Here is a 20,706-nt window from a genome sequence, read left to right as displayed (position 1 = left end):
GTGATATGACTGAAACATTTTTAAAGCTATGTTAAATATCCAAATCACACACACATAGACACTAATTAATCTAATTCATTTTGTGATTTCACTAACCTATAAAGAATGCAGTAAATCAGACAACTGTAAAATACAGGTAAATGTATAATTAAAAGAGCAGCAAATGAATGAATCAGTAATGAATGAACAAAATGATGATAGACAAATAGGAGAATTATAAAATATATGATATACACAAATGAAGCTGGACAAATAGGAGAATTATGGAATATAAGAATTAACACAAATGAGAAATAAAGATAAATAAATGAGCATTACAAGATTGAACACTTATTTTATTCACAAAATGACACTATTTCATAAATTACATAAAATCAGAAATGAACACAATAACATGAATCGCGCTGGGCTTCGCCAAAATCACAAATTGAGATTTTTGTTTCCTAATTAGCAGCAAAATATATCATCTAGAGATATTTTTGGTGGCAGCATTGTTGGCTGATAAAACTATATATGCAGTCTTGGCTTTGGAGTAAAGAAATTCGAAGGCACCATGACAGGTTCCCGCAAACTTGGATGTAAAAATCAAGGCCTTAGGCAGCCGAAATCTTGGGGCCCCCCTCGCAAATTATCTCCCAATACATTTTATCAATATTATTTTGATCCGTTGTCGCTGGGCCCATAGACCGGTGCCTACTCTGCCTATTTAGGTAATCCAGCACTGACAAAAATGCTACATAACATAAAATGTTACGTAAACAATCCTTGTTTCATATTGACAAACCACCCACCAGTGCTTTGTTATATCATAATCCATTTACGCTGGTGTCTGGCCTTGGTACGGTATACTGTAATATAACCAAAATAGCCATGCAACTGACTAGCTAGAGTCTGTTTCAATGTTCTACAATTATCTGTTGTTGCCGCAGCAATAACAAGTGGGTATTTGTTTGGTCCTTCAAAGAGAGCCTTTAGCGGCGCCTTAAATAACACATGCACCTTCATCAAAGCAAGCCAGTGATCTTTGATCAAAGGAAGTCACCAAAAAACTTAAATAAAATTATTATTTCATTTTTCATTGTGCTTAGACCATATTTATTGTGCCGCAAAACTTTCCTGTTTGCAACAAAAAAGTGTTTACAGAGGACCCCTGCGTGGGTGATTTTCTGCGTCCCAGATTAAAACAATTGCATCCAAATACATGTAATTAAGCATTTTCGAGATCTCTGTATCACAGTATAGTGAAGGAAAGCTGTACTTGTTTATTTTTGTTCCAGAGAGAAAGATTACGTACCAGTTATGGTTTATATGCTAGCACAAATAACAGGTCTGCATCTCCACAACCTAGCAAAGTCAGCCAACCAGCGGTGAGTACACTTATTGCCTATATGCAAACATTTCCAGTAGTTTCCTAAATGATTACTATGTTCTTTTTTCTCATCACATGAATGTTAATGTGAGAATATTTTTAATTTCCTTCTGTGAAGTTACATACATTTCTTTTTTGTCAGTAGATTTGAGCTCAGCAATAAATGATTTGTCAGTGATGATCTCTGATACAAATGGAATTGCTATTGTGAAAGCTCTTAATGGGCAATTCATAATATTTTCATCATCCCTTTTAATAATTCTTCAAACTTTTGATGGGGCCAGGGTGGCTGAGTGGTCTAAAGTGCTTTCCTTTACCGATCACTGCCATTTCACCTCAGACATTGAGTCTCAAGCATGGATAATGTTGGAATGAGAGAAAGCAGCCATTAGCTTCCCATGGGTTGGTGGTCTTACTGGAGTTTTCCCAGCTTCTTCCTCCAATGTTTTCTGGTTGCCATGTATAAGCTATCTTGTGCTGAGAAATATCATTAAATCCACCCAGAAAACCCAGAAACAACAAACCAGTGACACTGATAAATACATGCAGCAAATAAAGTTGCCAGAGTATACTAAATTCAGCTTGTCCGTCTATCAAACTTAACACTTACTTAATACCTGTTGAACACTTCATGATATCTTCATGAAACATATATGCATTTGTATCATGACTTGACATTGTGTCCTGTAAAAATGGAGTCACTATGATAAGCATTTTAAGAGTTATTTTCATTTTTATTGCAAATTGTGTCCTGCAATTACACTCTTGTCTGGTTACTATAATCAACACTGATTGAGATATTTTATTGAAACTTGGTATGCATTTGTATCATGACAAGAGTTTGTGCTGCATGTAAGATTTGGCTTTGTCAGGTTAGTAAGTCTATAGTTATATCAACATTTCAGGGTTCCTGTAGGTCATGGAATCATGGAAATGTTTTGGAATTGAAAAAATGAATATGAAGGGACTTGAAAAGTGATTGAATTTCTCACACCTTGCAAAGTTTTGGAAAAGTCATGAAATTTCTGACAATGGATTTAAAAATATTGATAACTGCTAATTTCACAGAATGCTGAGCACTGATTGAAAACACTTGAACAAGGCACAATTACAGTTGATAAGTGGTTTCATTTCATAGATATTGGGGTCCATAAGTTTTGTGAAATGGCCCTGGAAAAGTTTTGGATAAGTCGTGGAATATGTTTTTATTAAGTCTAGAAGAACCCTGAAATAAGTTTATAACTGCATTTACATATCATAGACATTCCATAAGAATACATGCCAACCATTATGCTTTTGGTATAACCATTAGGCTTTTCTTCTAATTACGTCTTATGCTTGCGTGTAAATGGATGAAACTTTTTGGTACATATAAAAAAAATACAAATTAAAAAGTCATGTTTCTCACTTTATTATAATGGCTTTAATCCCACTCATCCTGTAAATTTGAATCCAGTGCATTTCTTTATCCTAGACTTGCATGAGCTTTTCATATTTTCTGTTTATAGCAACTGTATATTACACATTTATAAGAAGACTGGTGGGTTTCTTCAATTTGAAACTTTGCCTTGCAGATTTATTTAATTGATAATATACACCACTCCCTCGATAACTCGCACCCTGATAACTTGCGAACCTGCTTATAATGCCGGGTGAGTTATGGATCCCATTTTTAAAAACCAGAAGATACCAAAAATATGATCCCTATTTGTTGAACTTGAAAAAAATTGTGATCAAAATTGGTAATGGAAGCTTTTATGTATCATTTGTTTTATCGTTGAAAATGGTAGATAAGACCTGGAAATTTTAATCAACATTACGAAATATCAACTTTAAAAGGAAGTCATAAAATTTGTTACATTTTCTTTCCAAAAGATATTCTTAGTTCACCCTAATTAACGATATTCAATGAAATTTCAATCAATGAAAATGTCACATGTGCCCTGAGGAGGCATTACTTTAATAAATAAATAACAATGAAATTAAAAAAAATTTCAATTGAAATTTGTGTTCTAGTTCTATCTTTTGGTTACTTTTAAGTGTAATCATCATAAATGCAATTTTTCCTCATGTAACTAAACGTAAAATGTGTCAATCTACCGTAACATCTATGTCTGCAAGTGTTTCTCTGAGAACCTAATTAATTGTCAACCGTGTTTTGATAATGGACTTCACTTTACTATCATTCAGTGAAATTTAGCCATGTAGATTAAAATGAGTGTGGGGTATAAGTAATTTGTTGGTATGTTTTGTGTTTGTATTCTGGTGCTAATTCACATGGATTTTGCCCATTTGTGACAAAAATTGTAACCGGTTGCAGATCCAGGTTAGTAACAATAATAAATGACATTTATCAGACAGTGTTTTGTAATTATGGCATGTAATAAGTAGATAAGTTTTTTATGCTGAGATTAGGCTTTTTCTTCTACATATATAAAAAAAATAATTACATTTATAACTCTTTCTTAGGGTTTTCAGGTATGCATAAGCAATCACTTATTGACAGATCTAGTCAAGTCGAGGAATTGTATACCTAACTAGATGAATTTTGCTATATTTACCAAATATACTGGGCTCCCATAAGTGCTGGGATACCATAAATTAATTTTTAAAGTAACTTTTTGTGCACTGTATATTCTTTTTTTTTCAAGTCATTAGTTATGGGACATCCTATTTTTAAAAATCATTCGAAATTTACATCAGAAATAGCACTTGAACTTAAACTTTATGAATTTTTTTAAATTCAACTTTGTACTTGAGATAAAACTTTTATCCACCGCAGCATCACCTCATCAACCCAATCAATCCTTTCAGTGCATATATAATTTTTTAGCTCCCTCATCCTGTAAAAGATTATCATTGGAGGCAGCACAATTTCTGCTGTGGAAACTGCAAGGACTAAAGTATGATTTTTTTTTATCTGCACCAGTCGTGCGAATTCTCATACTTTTAACCTGTCTTATCAACAGTCAGTCCAGGAATCAGATCAAAGTACGGTGGAGTTTCATCTGTGTTAATGATCATAATGTCTGCAAAATCTTCTTCTTTTCTGGCCTTCATGAATCCATCAAATGATTTTACTTTTTCTTCCAAATCCTCAGGGAAATGCTGGGTCATCAATGTCCATGCACAAAGTACTTGATTCTGTCGCTTTAAAAACTTGTATTGTTTCAGTTTATTTTCAAATGCCCATGGATACCAGTAAAAAAGGAATCAAGTTTGCCTCCATATGATGGCAAACTTTGCATATATATAAAAACTGGCACAATTAAAAGAATCCAAAGCCAGCTACCAGGGTCAGCTTGCTTTGAAATAAAATAACCTTTGTATTTGATACCCTTTCAGTAAGTTCAATCAGTCAGTATATTGCTTTCTGCCAGTTGTGTTATTCACCACCTGGACTTCTATCTGCTTGCATCTGTAATCATAATTGATAAAATGGGCATTGATATTTGCAGGGTAAATAGTATACACAGCAATAACTTATGATTTTTATTTGTGAGATATTGTCATATTGTTAACCTGGATATAATACAGTCTTAGTTATCTTGCACAGTGTCATGCATGAATGGCAGGTGCCTTCAAGCAATTGGTTCATCTCTCTCTCTCTCTCTCTCCCTCCCTCCCTCTCTCCCTCCCTCTGATTGGATCCGGTTTTTTGTCAGATAACATATTCAAACCTTTGAGTACAACCAGACATAATTCATTTTCAATAATTTATGTCAATGAACAATTTGTCGTGTGATATCTGACATAATTGACACACTACAGTATGGATGCATATGCTACATGTACAGCGTTTGTGGATATTTTTTTCTTTAATAAATTGTTCATGATGAAAAAAGAAGAATAAATAATAACAATACAAGGTTAGTTTCTTTTCATTTTATTATCAAATAATTGTATAAGTGTTTTGTTTATCTATTTTATTGCAACAAGCAGTGGGGGAGGGGGTACAAATTCAATACAAATTTGTTTCATTTCTTATGTCTTGGGACATATGACCTAGGTGAAAAAATTATTAACATAAGTTCTGGAACAGGAAAAAATGAATTATTCTGAATATATATGGTAAATATGGTCAGTGGAATTATATTCAGAGTTAGAGAAAGAAATTTCCTAATTTTTGTTGTATTAATGCAACATTTTATTCCCAGAAAGAGCTTGTGTGCAAGATATTTCAGTTTTGGAAGACGAAACCTAACTACTTTAATGTAAAGATGCTGTAAGAATTTCCTTACATCTGTTTAGGTATGAGGCCTTGACCGACTTCTGAAGGTCACAGACATTTTATAAGTTGATGTTAACTTAAAAGTACAACATTGTATTCAGCATAAGATTTGCTCTGTTTCCAGACTGTTTCTGCACCAATGATTGACACCTCAGATATGGATCCAGAACTGGCTCGATATTTGAACCGTAACTACTGGAAGCAGAGAGCTGAGGATACAAAAACAGCCACAACAACTCAACCCTCAGCACCTGTAGCCACTGCCACAGAGTCCAAGGCTATGGACAAAGTTGCTGAAAAGCAGCAGGAAGTAAGATACATGTCTTATAATTTTCACAAGTTGTTGGTTCCAAAAGTACACTTGACTAGGCATTCATGCTGAGTGTATAATCAATTTTTGAGCCTCATGACTTCAAGAACCCTCATAATATGAAGTTCAGTTCTTAAACTTTTTACTTGAAGAAATGCATTTTGTGGATTATCTTTGTGTAATGTCAAAGAAGGAAGATGGTTTTTTTCATGAAATATTCTACATTAAACTACATGTAGCCAAATAGGTTCTTTTAAAAATGTTTGACTTACCTACATTTTTTGAACCTACATGATATCAGAATCAAATAGTATTGTAGTGAAATTATAATGTAAGTGCCTCAGCAAAGTGCTGTGCTAGTTGCAAAGGTAAATAGTGAAGTTTGCTTTGAAATCTGTGCATGACATACATTTTTGCAGTCTAACTTAAAAATGAACATGTGGCCATAATGGTTAAAACATTAAACTACTTTTGCTATTAATGCAATGCCATATTTTTACTGGCACTAGTCCCTTCTCTTGAGATTATTCTCTGCTCCACTTAGTAATCAGGGTCCCCAGTATTTGGAAATTTCCCATTTAATTAGTCATTGGAGTTCTCAATAAAAAAAAAAATATCCCTGTCTGACAGTCGGATTATTGTCCTTCTTTGCCATGGACTTCATGCACCTATGGCTGTCTTCTGAGTACTTAACATTTCATCATTTAAATTATCTGGCATGTTAATTTCAGTTATATCCTTTTTTGTGTTGTATTTGCCATTTTCTCCCCAGACAATGAAATCTTGTCATGTAACTATGTCTCATTTAGCTGAAGTTGAGTGTGTGCAAGTACCTCATTAGTAACGCTGTGCTTCTTTTTTTCATCCCTCAGTAACTGGTGGTAGGGTAAATATTTCCTACCCATTGGTTGTTTTGATTTATTGTGTTATTTCTTGTATTTTATTTCAGCATTACAATTCCTCAAGGTGAGGGTAAATGCATTCATTAAAATAAAACATGCGAACATATTTCACCTGCTTGGCATGTTCTGCATGTGTATGCATCATCCTATTTTGTTGTTGGCCTGACAAGGTATGGAACTACTAAGTGGAAAGTTACCTTGCTTAAAGTTCTAGTAAGAATGGACCTGCTTCTTCCTCTTCTTCATTTGCAAACCCAATATCAATTCTACGGACCATTCCGCTTTAGGGAGATGACAGTGCCCATAAGTGAGAAGTCCATGGCCTCTTCTGCTCCACTCCAGTGACCTAGTGGTTACAGCGTCTGCCTCAGATGCAGGAGGTCATGAGTTCAATCCACAGTCAATTCATACCAAAGACTTATAAAAATGGTACTAACAGCTGCCTCGCTTGGCGCTCAGCATTAAGAGGTTAGTGTTAGAATTGGTCAGCCTGGTGTCAGGATAATGTGACTGGGTGGGACATCATGCTGCATGTCTGTGGCATGATGCTCCAGTTCTAGACATCACTATAAACTGCCACACTGCAGACATCATAGCGAAATTGTTAAAGCTATGTTAAAAATCCAAATCACACTCACACACGCTGCCCCTTCTGCTATGGTGGAATCACTGAAACACATTAGGAATTTGTGAGTGAGATCTTCAGTGCTTTCTGGTTTAGCATGCCAGAGCAATGGAAATACAGCTGTCATCTTGCTTGAATAGACCTGAGTCTAAGTTTAGGTGATCTTGTTTATCAGCCAAGTTCTCTAAACAGAGGATCCCCATAAAGGTCTAACCAGTCATTGGTCACTGGGCATCAGGTATTTGCCACAGGGCAGTGTGTCAGGCAACAGTTTCAGAGTTTCTCTCAAAGGGCACCTGAGCACCATTCATCAGCTAAGTGTTAAATTACATAAAGTGAAGGTTGATTCATGGGTGCCAGTCACTGGGAAATGCATCAAGTGTTTGTCATAGAAAGTCACATTAGTCACCAGCATTGTTTACCAGGTAATGTTTCAAATGACAGTCACCAGGCAGCAAACACTGGGTGCCTTGCACTGGGTATAGTATTTGATGCCAATTTTCCATTTTCAGTTTCTGGTCACCAGTTACTGGACACTAAGCAACAGACAACAGTTTTTGGGCCAGGTATGGGGTTTTTGGCCACAGGCAACAGTTCAGTAAAAACCTCTTTCTCTAGATTTCCATTCAATCCCTATGGGAATGCTGAATGGGTTGTCAGTTTTGAAGAGCCATCTGTGAGAAAGGATTAGTAAGACACAGATTCCTACTTGACTCTCAAAACTGGTTGGTGGAGCAGCCATGTCTTCTTAACCTACCATGACAGCATGGTTGAATTGGCATCAAGAAGGAATCATCAATCCCTTTTCTCATTCCCGTTCCCCCTTGCGGCGAGGAGGGGGTGGCCAGCAGGATGACTAATCCCAGTCAGAAGTCCCCATCTCTCCAGGAATGAGATGAGACGAAGTAGTCCTGCAAGACACTTGAGGTATCCTGCTTTGTGCTGAGAGGGAAGATAATATTTGATGAACTGTCAATTTTGTGGAATCAGACAAGTTTCAAGAAGAATCCTTCACTTATTCTGCTTTGTATATACAAAATATTTCATCAGTAATTGTGCTTCAAACAATAGTTCTAGTATTTTACAGTCATGTTGTATATTGGGATGAGTCATGTATGGATAAAATGAGAACTTGAACATGAACTAACTCTTATTTTCGTGTGCTAGTATAAGTTATTATTCTTTCTTTCATTTTCAGTAATACTAATATTCAAATCTGTGTTTCTTGTTTCTATCGATAATTGTCTCAAGACATATCAATTTAAGGCAGTGAGTGGAAATTACAGCTACTGGATACCATATCTAGTGTGCATTGAAACCATGCAAATATTTTATGATTCTGTTGTTTTTTTTTTAAAGGGATAATGTTAAACAAATACATGTTACTAGTGTTATGACTCTAGGGTCTTAAACTGCATAACAAGAAAGAGCAAAATCAACAAGTTTTGTAAAGTTTAAAATATAAATTTATTTCCCTAAATACAAAGTGAAAGAATTAAGTTAAAGTATACTGAATGAATTCCAGAAATCCTAAAAGTTCTATCAATTCCAATAGATCTGGCTAATTTGAATAAGTTCCAAAGGTATTCCAACTGATAGCATGTATTGTAATGATGTATCACCAATACAGAAAAATCACTATGTTATAATCCCAAATTTCATTAAATGAATTCAGGGTAATTCCAGTACAGCTATTAACCTAAATGTCTGTCTCACAGTAATTCCTTTCAGCCATTAGATATCCAGATAGTCTCTAAATGAATGTTAGAGCTATGCAATTCAAACAAATGATTATATTAAATAAATGACTCAATCCTCTTGTATAAATAGTACTACTAAGAATGTCTAATTTCAGGTAATTATTTTATTATTTACAAAGCTAACATGCCATAGTGAGAATACAATTCAGTGCTTTGAATGAATCATCAGTGTATTTCAAAATACTCTCTACATAAAACAAATCAGCTATTCTAACACTGACAGATAAGGAACTCTGTCAGCTTGGCCTCTCACATTAGAACTTTGTCCTTGTCAGATCATGTGATGTTTACTTGTACTTATAGGTCAACTGACCTTGAAACCTATGACCGAAACAATGTATGCACACAACCCATTCAAAAAATATTAGCATAAAAATGTCATTAACCGAATTACCCTTATTAAACTAATATTATGAAAATAATACACATAAGATATACATAACACCAGATTACAGTAATGACATTGATTTATCAAATAGCTTTGTTGATTTTTAGGAATAAAAGACAGTAAGAAAATGGGGAGGATGGGAGCTCCATCTAATCTTTCGGTGGGTATTCAAATTTGCGGTTCAGGGCAAGAATAAAATCCAGTGAAAATACAGCTTAGAGACAGAAAGAAACAGTAGTAAACAACAGCTTGTCAGAATTACATCTCAGGGTACTTTATTTTTGTCAGTTGCATTGTGTGCAAAAGGACAAAAAAATTATTAAAAAAACACCAAATGTTGCAGATTAAATTAAACACCAGATGTTGCCAATCAGATCAACTGAAGACTTCGTTTTATTGTTGCAGGTCCTCAAATAAGGGAGATTAGTGACTTGTTAGCTATGTTGAAAGTTTCTTGTGCATACCTGAGGGCAAAATACGAAGAACATGGTTGCTCATACAGCTAAATCCTTAATCAAAAGTAACAGCCATCAATCTTGTTATTTACACCTAATAACTATATTTCACTTTCAGATTTTACTATAGAAAAAATGTCCCCATGTAAAATGAAGTGTTACCTTATGAATTAAAACAAGCAAATTTTCTATTGATCTTTAATTTTAAACTTCTGTGATGCTCATTTCTTTATCCTTTCCTTATTCTTATTTGGGTTTGAACCCCGGCCAAGTCACACCAAAGACTTATAAAAATGGTACAGTAAAACCTGTTTTGAGAGACTGCCCCTTCTGCCAACCAAAAGCGGTCTCTCAAGACAGGTTGTCTCTCATAAGAGGTGTGTGAAAATGGACTGGTTTTCAGGGTCAATAGTTAGTATTGTTGAAAAATAAATAATACCCATACTCACTGTACATGTATCATATCCTTTATTCATGAATCTTGTTAAATAATGCATGCATTCCTCTCAAAATATCTTTATATAATAAAGATATACATCTATCAGACAACGAGAATAAAATTTATATTTCAACATCACATTAATATGTACAAAAAATGAACAGTTAGATATGATGTATATATCTTATTTTATACACTTCTTCACTTGTTTTTTTAAAAGAAATCTATTATACTTCTTTGTTGACATGTTTTACTCAGCTATTTGGTCTGAACATGTATCTCAATTATTGCCTTTTCCTGAATCAACTTTCCACTTACTGGTATGTTTTTACTCCTTGCAACACAAAACCACTCCCATACTCGCTCGTTCAGATCTCCGTAAACTGTCCGTCGTGCCGTGGCATATTTCCTCTGTGCTTGTGCACCTTTCTGCCATTCGTTTCTAATGGACTTCTTGTCTTTGATTACATTTTGAACTTGCGTTTTACTGACGCTTAAGCTGACTGCTATTTTGCGAGTGGTCTCGCCTTTTTCATCTCTTTCAATGACATTAATCCTTTCTTCCAGTGTTAAAATTTTTCTTTTTTTCAGCGGAGATTCTGCCGTTGTTATTAGTGTTGACGTTATAAAGACTATCGGTTTTGATCAGGTTTTGGGGAATTGTGGAATAAATATATATTATGTACCAATGAATGAAACTAAAAGACATAATTAACTCATCAGGAAACAATACTGTACATTTATTCTGAGACGAAGTTTATATCAACAGCGTTATAGCTCGATAAACAAATGTTCCGACCATCTGCACCCACGTAAACAGATTGTGGCTTGGTGAAACACTAACAAAAGAAATAAAAAATAATGTTAAAAAAATCCGGAAATGATTCTCACTTACTAGTATTAAAGACAATGAGCTCATTCACTCTCTAGGCATTATGGATTAACTGGAAAGCAAACGACGTACTCAAACCAACACTGAAGCCCTTTCAAAGGATTTCTCACTTGGACATAAGGACTACCGGCGTTCTGTGAGTTTTCATACAGATAAAGAAAAAATACAGACCTCTAAATTGACTGCGTATATCCATCATTACGCCCTTTGATGTTACTCTTACTGGCTATTCACATGACTTCGGCACTACAGTGGCGGTTAGTGACATGTACTTTAGTCTGTTTTACTGCAGTTTACAAATGACACCGTACGCTGGAGTTCTAAATTTCACAAAACTGGTACTGTAGCAAGACAAATTATTTTTCAATACTTTATTAGAGCAATCTTTGCTATTTATGCAGTCTTTGTTACAAAGGATTAAATGATGGTTAGAGGTGTTTATCCCGATATATGGTTGTTCAACTATAGTGTTATTTAATGTGCACTTTGTTTGCATACTACATTTATCAGCAGCAGATGCCCCTCTACATTGCCTTCATAGACCTGACGAAGGCGTTTGACATGGTTAGTCGGAGTGGACTCTTCAGACTCCTGCAGAAGATTGGCTGCCCCCCACGTCTGCTTGCTGTCATTATGTCGTTCCACGAGAACATGCACAGCACAGTGTGCTTCAATGGCGCAACATCTGAAGCATTCCCAGTCATTAGCGGAGTCAAACAAGGCTGTGTCCTTGCACCGACGCTCTTTGCCATCTTCTTCTCCATGCTTCTCCAGTATGCATTCAAGGACTGCAGCGAGGGAGTGTACATCCATACCAGGGCTGACGGCAAGCTGTTCATCGCCCATCTCCGTGCTAAGACTAAAGTCACAGAGGTACTCATCCGTGAATTGCTCTTTGCCGACGATGCAGCCTTGACATCACACACGGAAGATGGACTTCAGCAGCTGGTATGCTGCCTCTCCCATGCATGTAAGGAATTTGGACTGACCATCAGTTTGAAGAAAACGAATGTCATGGCACAGGACACAGACTCCCCTCCCTCTGTCTCCATTGATGGGTACAATTTTGGAAGTTGTCGAGAACTTCACATACCTCAGGTCTAACATCTCCAGCTCACTCTCCATTGATTCTGAGGTGGGCGGCAGGATTGCCAAGGCAGCAGCAGTGATGGCCAGACTTAACCAGAGGGTCTGGAACAACCCCAACCTCACAGAGAAGACCAAACTGCGTGTCTACCAAGCCTGCGTGCTCAGCTCACTTCTCTACAGCAGCGAAACATGGACCACCTATGCAAGACACGAGAGGAAACTCAACAGCTTCCACCTGAGATGTCTGCGGCGCATTCAAAGTACCCAACACAGAGGTTCTAGAACGCGCCAACATGAACAGCATGTTCTCCATACTCAGCGAGAGGCGCCTTCGCTGGCTCGGCCATGTCAAGAGAATGGACCCAGGTCGCATTCCCAAGGACCTGTTATATGGGGAGTTAGCAGAAGGTGCACGACCAACTGGATGACCACATCTGCGCTACAAAGATGTTTGCAAGAAGGATATGAAGACAGCAAACATCAATGTCAATGACTGGGAGAGCTGTGCAAACAACTGTTCCAGCTGGTGTCTAGCTGTCAGGCAAGGAGTTCAAAACGCAGAGGAAAAGAGTAGAATAAAACAAGCTAAAAAGAAGGATAAGCAAAAGCGTACTTTGGAGCTATGCCATCGTCTCCCGTAGACGGATGGATGCCAAGAACATTTATCCCGAGCTCTAGTGTTTACAAAGGATTAAGTTAAGGTCAGTGGTGTCAATCTGTTTTGATTTTTTGGCGATGCGGTCATTCATAGCAGTGTCAAAATGCATATTTTGCCAAGAAATTGTGGTCGCTGGTCACGTTCAGCAGGTGGTCGTTCATAACAGAGCGTTTATATAGTAAAATCGATCCGTGCATTACAATTGTGGTCGGAAATGACAGGTGGTCGCTCATAGCAGAGGTCGCTCATGACAGGTTTTACTGTACTAACGGCTGCCTTGCTAGGTGCTCAGCATTAAGAGGTTAGTGTCAGGGTGGGTCAGCCTAGTGTCAGGTTAGTGTGACTGTTTTGGACATGATGCTACATGTTTGCGGCATGATGCCCTAGTGCTAGACATCACTATAAACTGTCATGCTGCAGTCGGGATGGTGATATGACTTAAAATTCCAAATCACATACATACATATTCTTATTTGATTTTGCATCCATATATTTCATAACCCTTTTCTCTCTTGTTGATTCCTTTATTCATTCATTAATTGGATCTTATGCTTATTCTGTTACTCTTTCCTGCATCAGTTGTTTTTGTTAATATGTTCATTCCTTTTTTAAATTGATATTAATATAAAGGATAATTGGTGAAATTGCACATTGAATTAATTAGATCATTAATCAGAGTTAAATTAATTCCAAAAAATCATTTATGTGTAAAACCTTAACCTACATAGTGATACTTATATTGATGCTTCCATCATGAAAAGACTTGAAGGTGAATTTTTTATGAAAAATGCCCAGGACATTATAGAATCTCAAACAGTCTTTTTTAAAGGGTAATTTGGATTAACCTCTTGCTCTTTACACAATAAATAATGTTTTATTCTCACCAACCAAGTCTTTATTTGTCTCTGAATTCTTCTTTCTCAAAAGAAAGAATCATTTTTTAAAACTGACTGCTGCTAAGAGACTTGATGAATTTATTCATTTTTTTCCTTTAAAGGGATTAATATAAATTGTAATTATTCTCTATACACTTAGGTCAATACTTTGGTGCTATTTATTATCATTTTACTGATGCAGTTTTTCTACAGTCTTTCTGAGCATGTACGTTCTTCATAAAATATTAGTGACATTTTGAAAATTGCATTATCTGCAATTTTCTTTATGAAGAGTCATTTCATTCATCAAATGAATGGTGGAAGATATTTTCAAATGTTCTTTATGTCATTGGCATTGGTGAAAAATCATATATTTTCCAGATTATAAGTCAATAATTTTTTACCCCGGATGTCTGGGATCTGTCTTAATGCTTGGAATGAACTGTAAATGGATTATGTCATTGAAATTACTTTTAAGTACGTGTCTCAGATTTTTAGACATAATCAGCATTATAGAAAATGACTGATATTATATTTTAATGTTCTTCATTATTTTTGTTTATGCATTTGTATGTGCATGTATTTTATTATTTTTACAACATGAAAGAAAAGAAAATTATTAAAGTGTCCACAATTCACAGGCAGCGTAATACTTGTAGTCTATTCTCAATAGTATACTTTACCTTTGCAAACTTTGTTTAAAAAAAACAATATGAACAGATTTTGCTTTATTCATCTTTTTTAATTGGCCATACCTAATCCTTCCTCATAACATTTTAGCAATTTGTCCATTGATATTTAGATTTATCATTTATTTGATGTACTCAAGTGATTACCAGTACATCTTTTTCATTAATACAATGTAGTGGCCGAGTGGTCTAAAGCGCTCACCGTTCCGGATCACTGCCATCTCACCTCTGTCTGCGTGGGTTCGAGTCCAAGGCTCGGCTAGCGTGGGTACGTGGGAAAGCCTGCCAGTAGCTTCTCGTGGGTCGGTGGTTCTTCCCTGGGTTTTCCAGGGTTCTTCCTCCACCAGTTATACTGGCCGCCATGTATAGCCTATCTTGTGCTGAAAAATGGCGTTAAACCCTAGATCAACAACAACATTAATACAATGTATCCTTCAACATGATGTAATCCATATTAATGACTCAAATGTTCCCAAAATATGTATAAAATGATGTATATTAAACATATCATTATCATATATTCACAGTACTGTCATATAGTCATTACAGAATGCCCTTATTTTAAAATTCATATTAGAGATGGACTGCTCATAGATCATCAGTGATCTGTTTTGAGTTTTGCATTTCATTTTAAAGCATCTGTCTGCGGCGGTTCGAGTCTAAGATTCAGCCAATGTGGGCATGTGAGAAAGTTTGCCAGTAGCTTCTCGTGGGTCGGTGGTTCTTTCCGGGGTTTTCCGGGTTCTTCCTCCACCATTAATACTGGCCGCCATGTATAGCCTATCGTGCTGAAAAATGGCGTTAAACCCCACAACAACAACATTTTAAAGCAAACATCAACACATTACCCATATACATTCTTAACAAGCTGTTGTTTTGGTGTCTCTTTTTTATTATAAATAATGGATTGGTCTTTGGTTTCCAAAAACAATCCAAGCCAGTTAACTGTTTAAACCCTGATATTGGCTTTGGATAATAGACAATGCCTGTACCCCATTGGATAATAGACAATGCCTGTACCCCTTTGGATAATAGACAATGCCTGTACCCCATTGGATAATAGACAATGCCCATACCACTTTGATTTTTATTATTAATCCATGTCAGTTGCTGGTTTTCTCGAGTGGATTGTTAAGCACAATAAATGATGCCCTTGCTTTTCTCTGGATGTAATTAATGAACTTTAGCCAAAATATTTAATAGATACATTTATATAAAAGAAATATAACTTTTTTATAAAGCTTTTTAAAGATTCTTTTTATTGGAATTTTTTCTGGGATTTTTTTTTCTATGTCGTTAATGTTCTTTATATTTTTCTTTTCCTGTGGATAGGTTCATTTTCATATTGGGAGTCTTATTAATTTGATCTAGTCTGTCTATCCTTCCCTCAAACACACGTTAACTGGAATAAATTGGCCAAAGCTTTTGGTATATTTAATTAACATGTTAATGATACTGTATAAGCATGTGATTCTTGTGACAATAGATATTATAATTAAAACAAGAATTAACTGTTTATTCAGAGGTGTACTCCATTACGGATCACTGCCATCTCACCTCTGTCTGCGTAGGTTCGAGTCTCGGATTCGGCCAATGTGGGTATGTGAGAAAGCTTGCCAGTAGCTTTTCGAGGGTCAGTGGTTCTTTCCGGGGATTTCCTGGGTTCTTCCTCCACCATTAATACTGGCCGCCATGTATAGCCTATCTTGTGCTGAAAAATGGCGTTAAACCCTACAACAACAACAACAACAACAACAACAGAGGTGTCAGTTGATAATGGAATATACTAGTGTCCATGTACATAGGGAAGATCACAACAGTCAGGTAACTGAACAGGACAGATCACAATTATTCTGAACCCCACTGCACCCAGGCACCTTTTCTCTACAGAACCAGAAGGGGGGTGGGGGGATTATGTTAGTGTTCGTGACTGCAGTTTCCTAGTTAATCTGGAATATCACACCATGATACCATTAATATTCATGGAACCAGAAGTTACTAGAGAAAAAGAAGAAGCCAAGTTGTTCACATGACTTTATCTTATACTCCACATTGACTTATATAAGGAAGAAGGATGGAAAATTTGCATGATTAGCAAACTTGACTTGTACTCCACATCGACTTATAGCCCAGAAAATTCTGTACCAAAATTTAATTGCTACTATATATTAAGCAGAAGCATAAATAATGTTTTTAAAAGTGATGAGAATCATTTTCATCACAAAATGACATGTTAAACATCATTTATCTTCAATAGAATACACTTTTATGCCTGTCTCTTATTGTTCATTGGAACAGTTCAGTACACATTGGACTAAGCTGACCTCCATTATATCAGTATAGCAGAGCACAGTAAAGTATTGAATTTTATCACAAATGACATCTCACAGGTTCAGCTCTTTAGAATTGAAAGAAAACTCCCAATTCGCTAGTGGGTGAATTAGTGTGTAAAACACGTTTTATCTATTCTAGCAGTTGATGAATCACACCACAGCATAAGAAAGTCAAACATGACAGTCCCAGGAGCTCACATATGATATGTATATACAGTAAACTTGACCTTCAAAAGATCTACAACTTGTTGTCAGATCCACCATTTATTAATTATTGTACACTGGAGATGCTATATTTTGGTACAGAACACTAAATAAAGGCACTAAACTGCCAAGGAGGGTGGATGTAATTTCCAAAAATAGCAGAGGAACTGAAAATTACAATATAGATACTCAAAGTGTTGATTGGAGGAATTTGTTTTAAAAATGTCTTTGAAAATTGCAATTATTTTTATAAAGCCTATATATACCTGAATAGGAATAAATATGTACATACTTTTGCAAACACCCATTATTAATTACATCAGTATTCCCACAGCGCATATTAAGAAATGTGTAATATTTTACTGTTGCAAAACGTCTAGAGTTCTAGGAATTGAATGGGGTTAGAAGAGTTTGGCATCAAATATTTTATAATTTAAAAGTATTCTAATTTATGAGAAATAGGTTCAAAATGTATATTGTAAAGATTGACAAGATTTATGGAATACAGTAGAATGTTGAATGTAGGTGATTGATTTACCTGATGTGTTATGATGCATCATATTACTAAATGTTGATTTGTTGATGTACAGTTGCTACTTTGTTTAACTTGCCCATTCATTTCCTGTTCATATTATGCAGGTATATCAGAATGGAGAGACAGATGATAGTGACCAGGAACAGTTCCTGAATGCCCTGCACAGCAGCGTGGAGATATTTGTCAACAGGATGAGGAGTAACTCCATGAGGGGACGCAGCATTGCTACTGACTCTTCGGTCCAGTCACTTTTCACTGTCATTGGAAATATGCATCCACAGCTACTGAAGCATATACAGGAGCGGGAAGATGCCAGGAGTATGTGTTATGTCCTTCAAAAATTGGATAAATCCAAAATCTCTTGTCAGCCAAGTTCAGATGAATTATATTGTGAAAAAATCAAACGAAGAATTATATTGTGAAAAAACAAACGTTTAAACAGATCTCTTTTGATAATGCGAATGTATTTGAATATTATTTCATATTAGGCCTCTGCTTGCAGAAGGGTTCAGCTTATTGAGGTTTTTTTCTCTGTCCTTTCGTTCCTTTCTTTCCAGCAGCACAATCTTTGTCTAGGATCAGTTGCCATTGTCTCTTGACACAAGTGACATGTTGTTCTGGTTCTCATACTCTATCGTCCCTCACCTCTTCCATGATAAGCGAGCGACATAATGTCTACTTTTCCATGATAATCAGTGGACATATCTATATTTCCATATATTCATCAGTTCTTTCATCCATCACACTTTGTTATCACTCTATAACTTAAAGCTGTTTTAAGATTAAGAGATGAAGCTTGGTATACTTATACATTTTAAGTAGAATGTGTGTGACTAACTTAATGGTTGTGTTATATTGGGGGGTTCTCTCAACAGCTTCACATTATTGGTCGACGAGTAAATGTTTGAATATACATCCTTATTTTATCTCTTCTTCCCCTTACTGTTTGTGTTGGTACCAGGGGTGCATAATTTACTGCATGCATGATTCTTGTGCATAAACCTATTTTTGCTAGATCGGTTCAGCTTTAAGTTTTGGTCTGCAGTTCATATGAGTGGCTGCCCATTTTCTCAAAACTGTGTTTTAAGCATGGTCCACTTTCCTCTTCATGAAAGTAATATTTGGGAGCCAGTTATCACTGCTTTACGTATGAAATCTCACAAATTTTGTTCAGTATAGGTCCTGTATGGAGTTGAAAATTGTGAATTTGAATTTTTGTGCAATGTATTAGTCAGACACTTAGGGTCGTGATCATCAGTAGATCATCTTTGATTCAGTTTCTCCATTCTTTGATTAGTTTGAAAATGAACACAAGTTGATGGTTATGGGGGAACTTTTATCATAGCGGGTGGCTTCAGAGGGTGAGGGGGTACATCATTGCAGTATTTTAAGCTTTGCCTCACACTTTACATTCCACTGCGTTGCCTTGAAAAATATTTGAAATTAAAGGTGAAATTTGGTATATATATATAAATATATATATACACACACATCGTTAGAAGGAGTGGCTTGAGCCACATAGGAAGTTCTGTTTTCAAGATCAAAGTTCATTATGTCAGGTTTTCCTTGGCACTTTTGATTGTGCACCATGTTGTTAGAATTGTTTGAGATAAAGGGATGAAACTTGTATACTTAATACACAACATTATTATCAGTTGTGATGCACATAACTTTGGGGATCATATCTGCATGGCGAAGGTCACAGCATAAAGTTTACCATTAGACTTTCCATTTCTTTCAGTATCTTCTGAGTTGTAAGAGATTGAGGGAAGAAACATGATATACATATATATATCATCCTTAGAAGCTGTGTTGTGTAGAGGTGAGATGGCAATGATCCATAACGGAGAGCGCTTTCAACCACTCGGCCACTAGGGGCCCCTGTATAGAAGTAGTCAGTGGGCTTTAAACTTTTGACACATTAAATTGTGTTGTTGTGACCAGTTTGGGCTGAGATTTTATTTTCTTCAAATTATTGGATTTCAATTGATTATTTTTCCTTGAAAATACTAGTGCTCTAAATTAATTCTTGGACAAGGTCATTTATCAAAATTTATGCAGAATCAAAAACTGGAATAATATTTTCTGTGATTCAACAAGAGGCTGTTGACACTGCAGCACTTCACTGTTACAACAGATGTCATTGTCTTCCATTTTGGATTTCTTTGGGATTTGAACTCAGTTTCATTCAGGACTTTTTATTACTAGGACATTCAGGACTTTTTATTGCTAGGACTTCTATTTTTTAATTCTTGGATTATTTTTGGATTTGATTTGTAAAACTGAGTTCTTTTTTCTCATTTTTCCCTTGATATTCTAGGGGGAAAATGATTTGTTAAATTTTACAAAGCTTGTTGTCTACACTTTTTTCCTGTTAATTTTTATAGGAGCCTAGACTCGTAACAGGAGCACATGTCTGATCCTCTTGCATCTGCGCGTCTGGACTTAATGGGTGATGGGTTTGATACACTTTTTATATTGTCACTATTGAAAGAGTTGGATTCCACATTTGATGTCACATTTTAACTACCGGGTCACACATGTATATTTCATGGATATTGTTGTTTCTGCTTTATATCTTATTTGAGGTTAAAAGCTATTTTAAGGTTAACCATGATACACTTTTTCTTCAATGCCTTTTCAACTAAAACTTGGTTATTTTCCATGTTTGCCTAGTAACTCTACAGCTTTCATAAGGGTGACAGCCAGATTTCTTCACTGTATACATTTGGTGACCTTGCCACCATAGGCCAGGGACAAACATGATTTTGCTTGTTATCCTGGTACTTGGAGTTATTTCAGTGTAGATACGATAAATCTCCAAAATTATTATACATGGTATAAATGGTAATAGGTTCTTTCTGTTTGAGTGACCTTGGTAGTAGTCAGTTCATTTTTTCGTAAAAAGCATACACTTTACTGTTATGCGCACCTCCTGATATTCTTCCCCAA

At 35.8% G+C, this 20,706-nt stretch overlaps 1 protein-coding gene across 1 annotated transcript in view; it reads left to right on the top strand.

The window, feature by feature from the left end:
- LOC149805983 (hepatocyte growth factor-regulated tyrosine kinase substrate-like) overlaps positions 1-20,706 on the top strand; it is a 78,419-nt gene that overhangs the window by 48,199 nt on the left and 9,514 nt on the right. The window contains exons 10-12 of the mRNA XM_089950787.1: positions 1,278-1,367; positions 5,725-5,910; positions 17,859-18,072. Coding sequence (XP_089806913.1) covers positions 1,278-1,367; positions 5,725-5,910; positions 17,859-18,072 — 490 coding nt within the window. The remainder of the gene's footprint in view (positions 1-1,277; positions 1,368-5,724; positions 5,911-17,858; positions 18,073-20,706) is intronic.

Source organism: Sinohyriopsis cumingii, chromosome 2, assembly GCF_028554795.1.
Source record: "Sinohyriopsis cumingii isolate HCF-2022 chromosome 2, ASM2855479v2, whole genome shotgun sequence".
In the NCBI taxonomy this organism is placed as follows: Eukaryota; Metazoa; Mollusca; class Bivalvia; order Unionida; family Unionidae; genus Sinohyriopsis; species Sinohyriopsis cumingii.
Note: the sequence above shows the minus strand (reverse complement) of the source record. Positions and strands in the feature narration are given on the sequence as shown.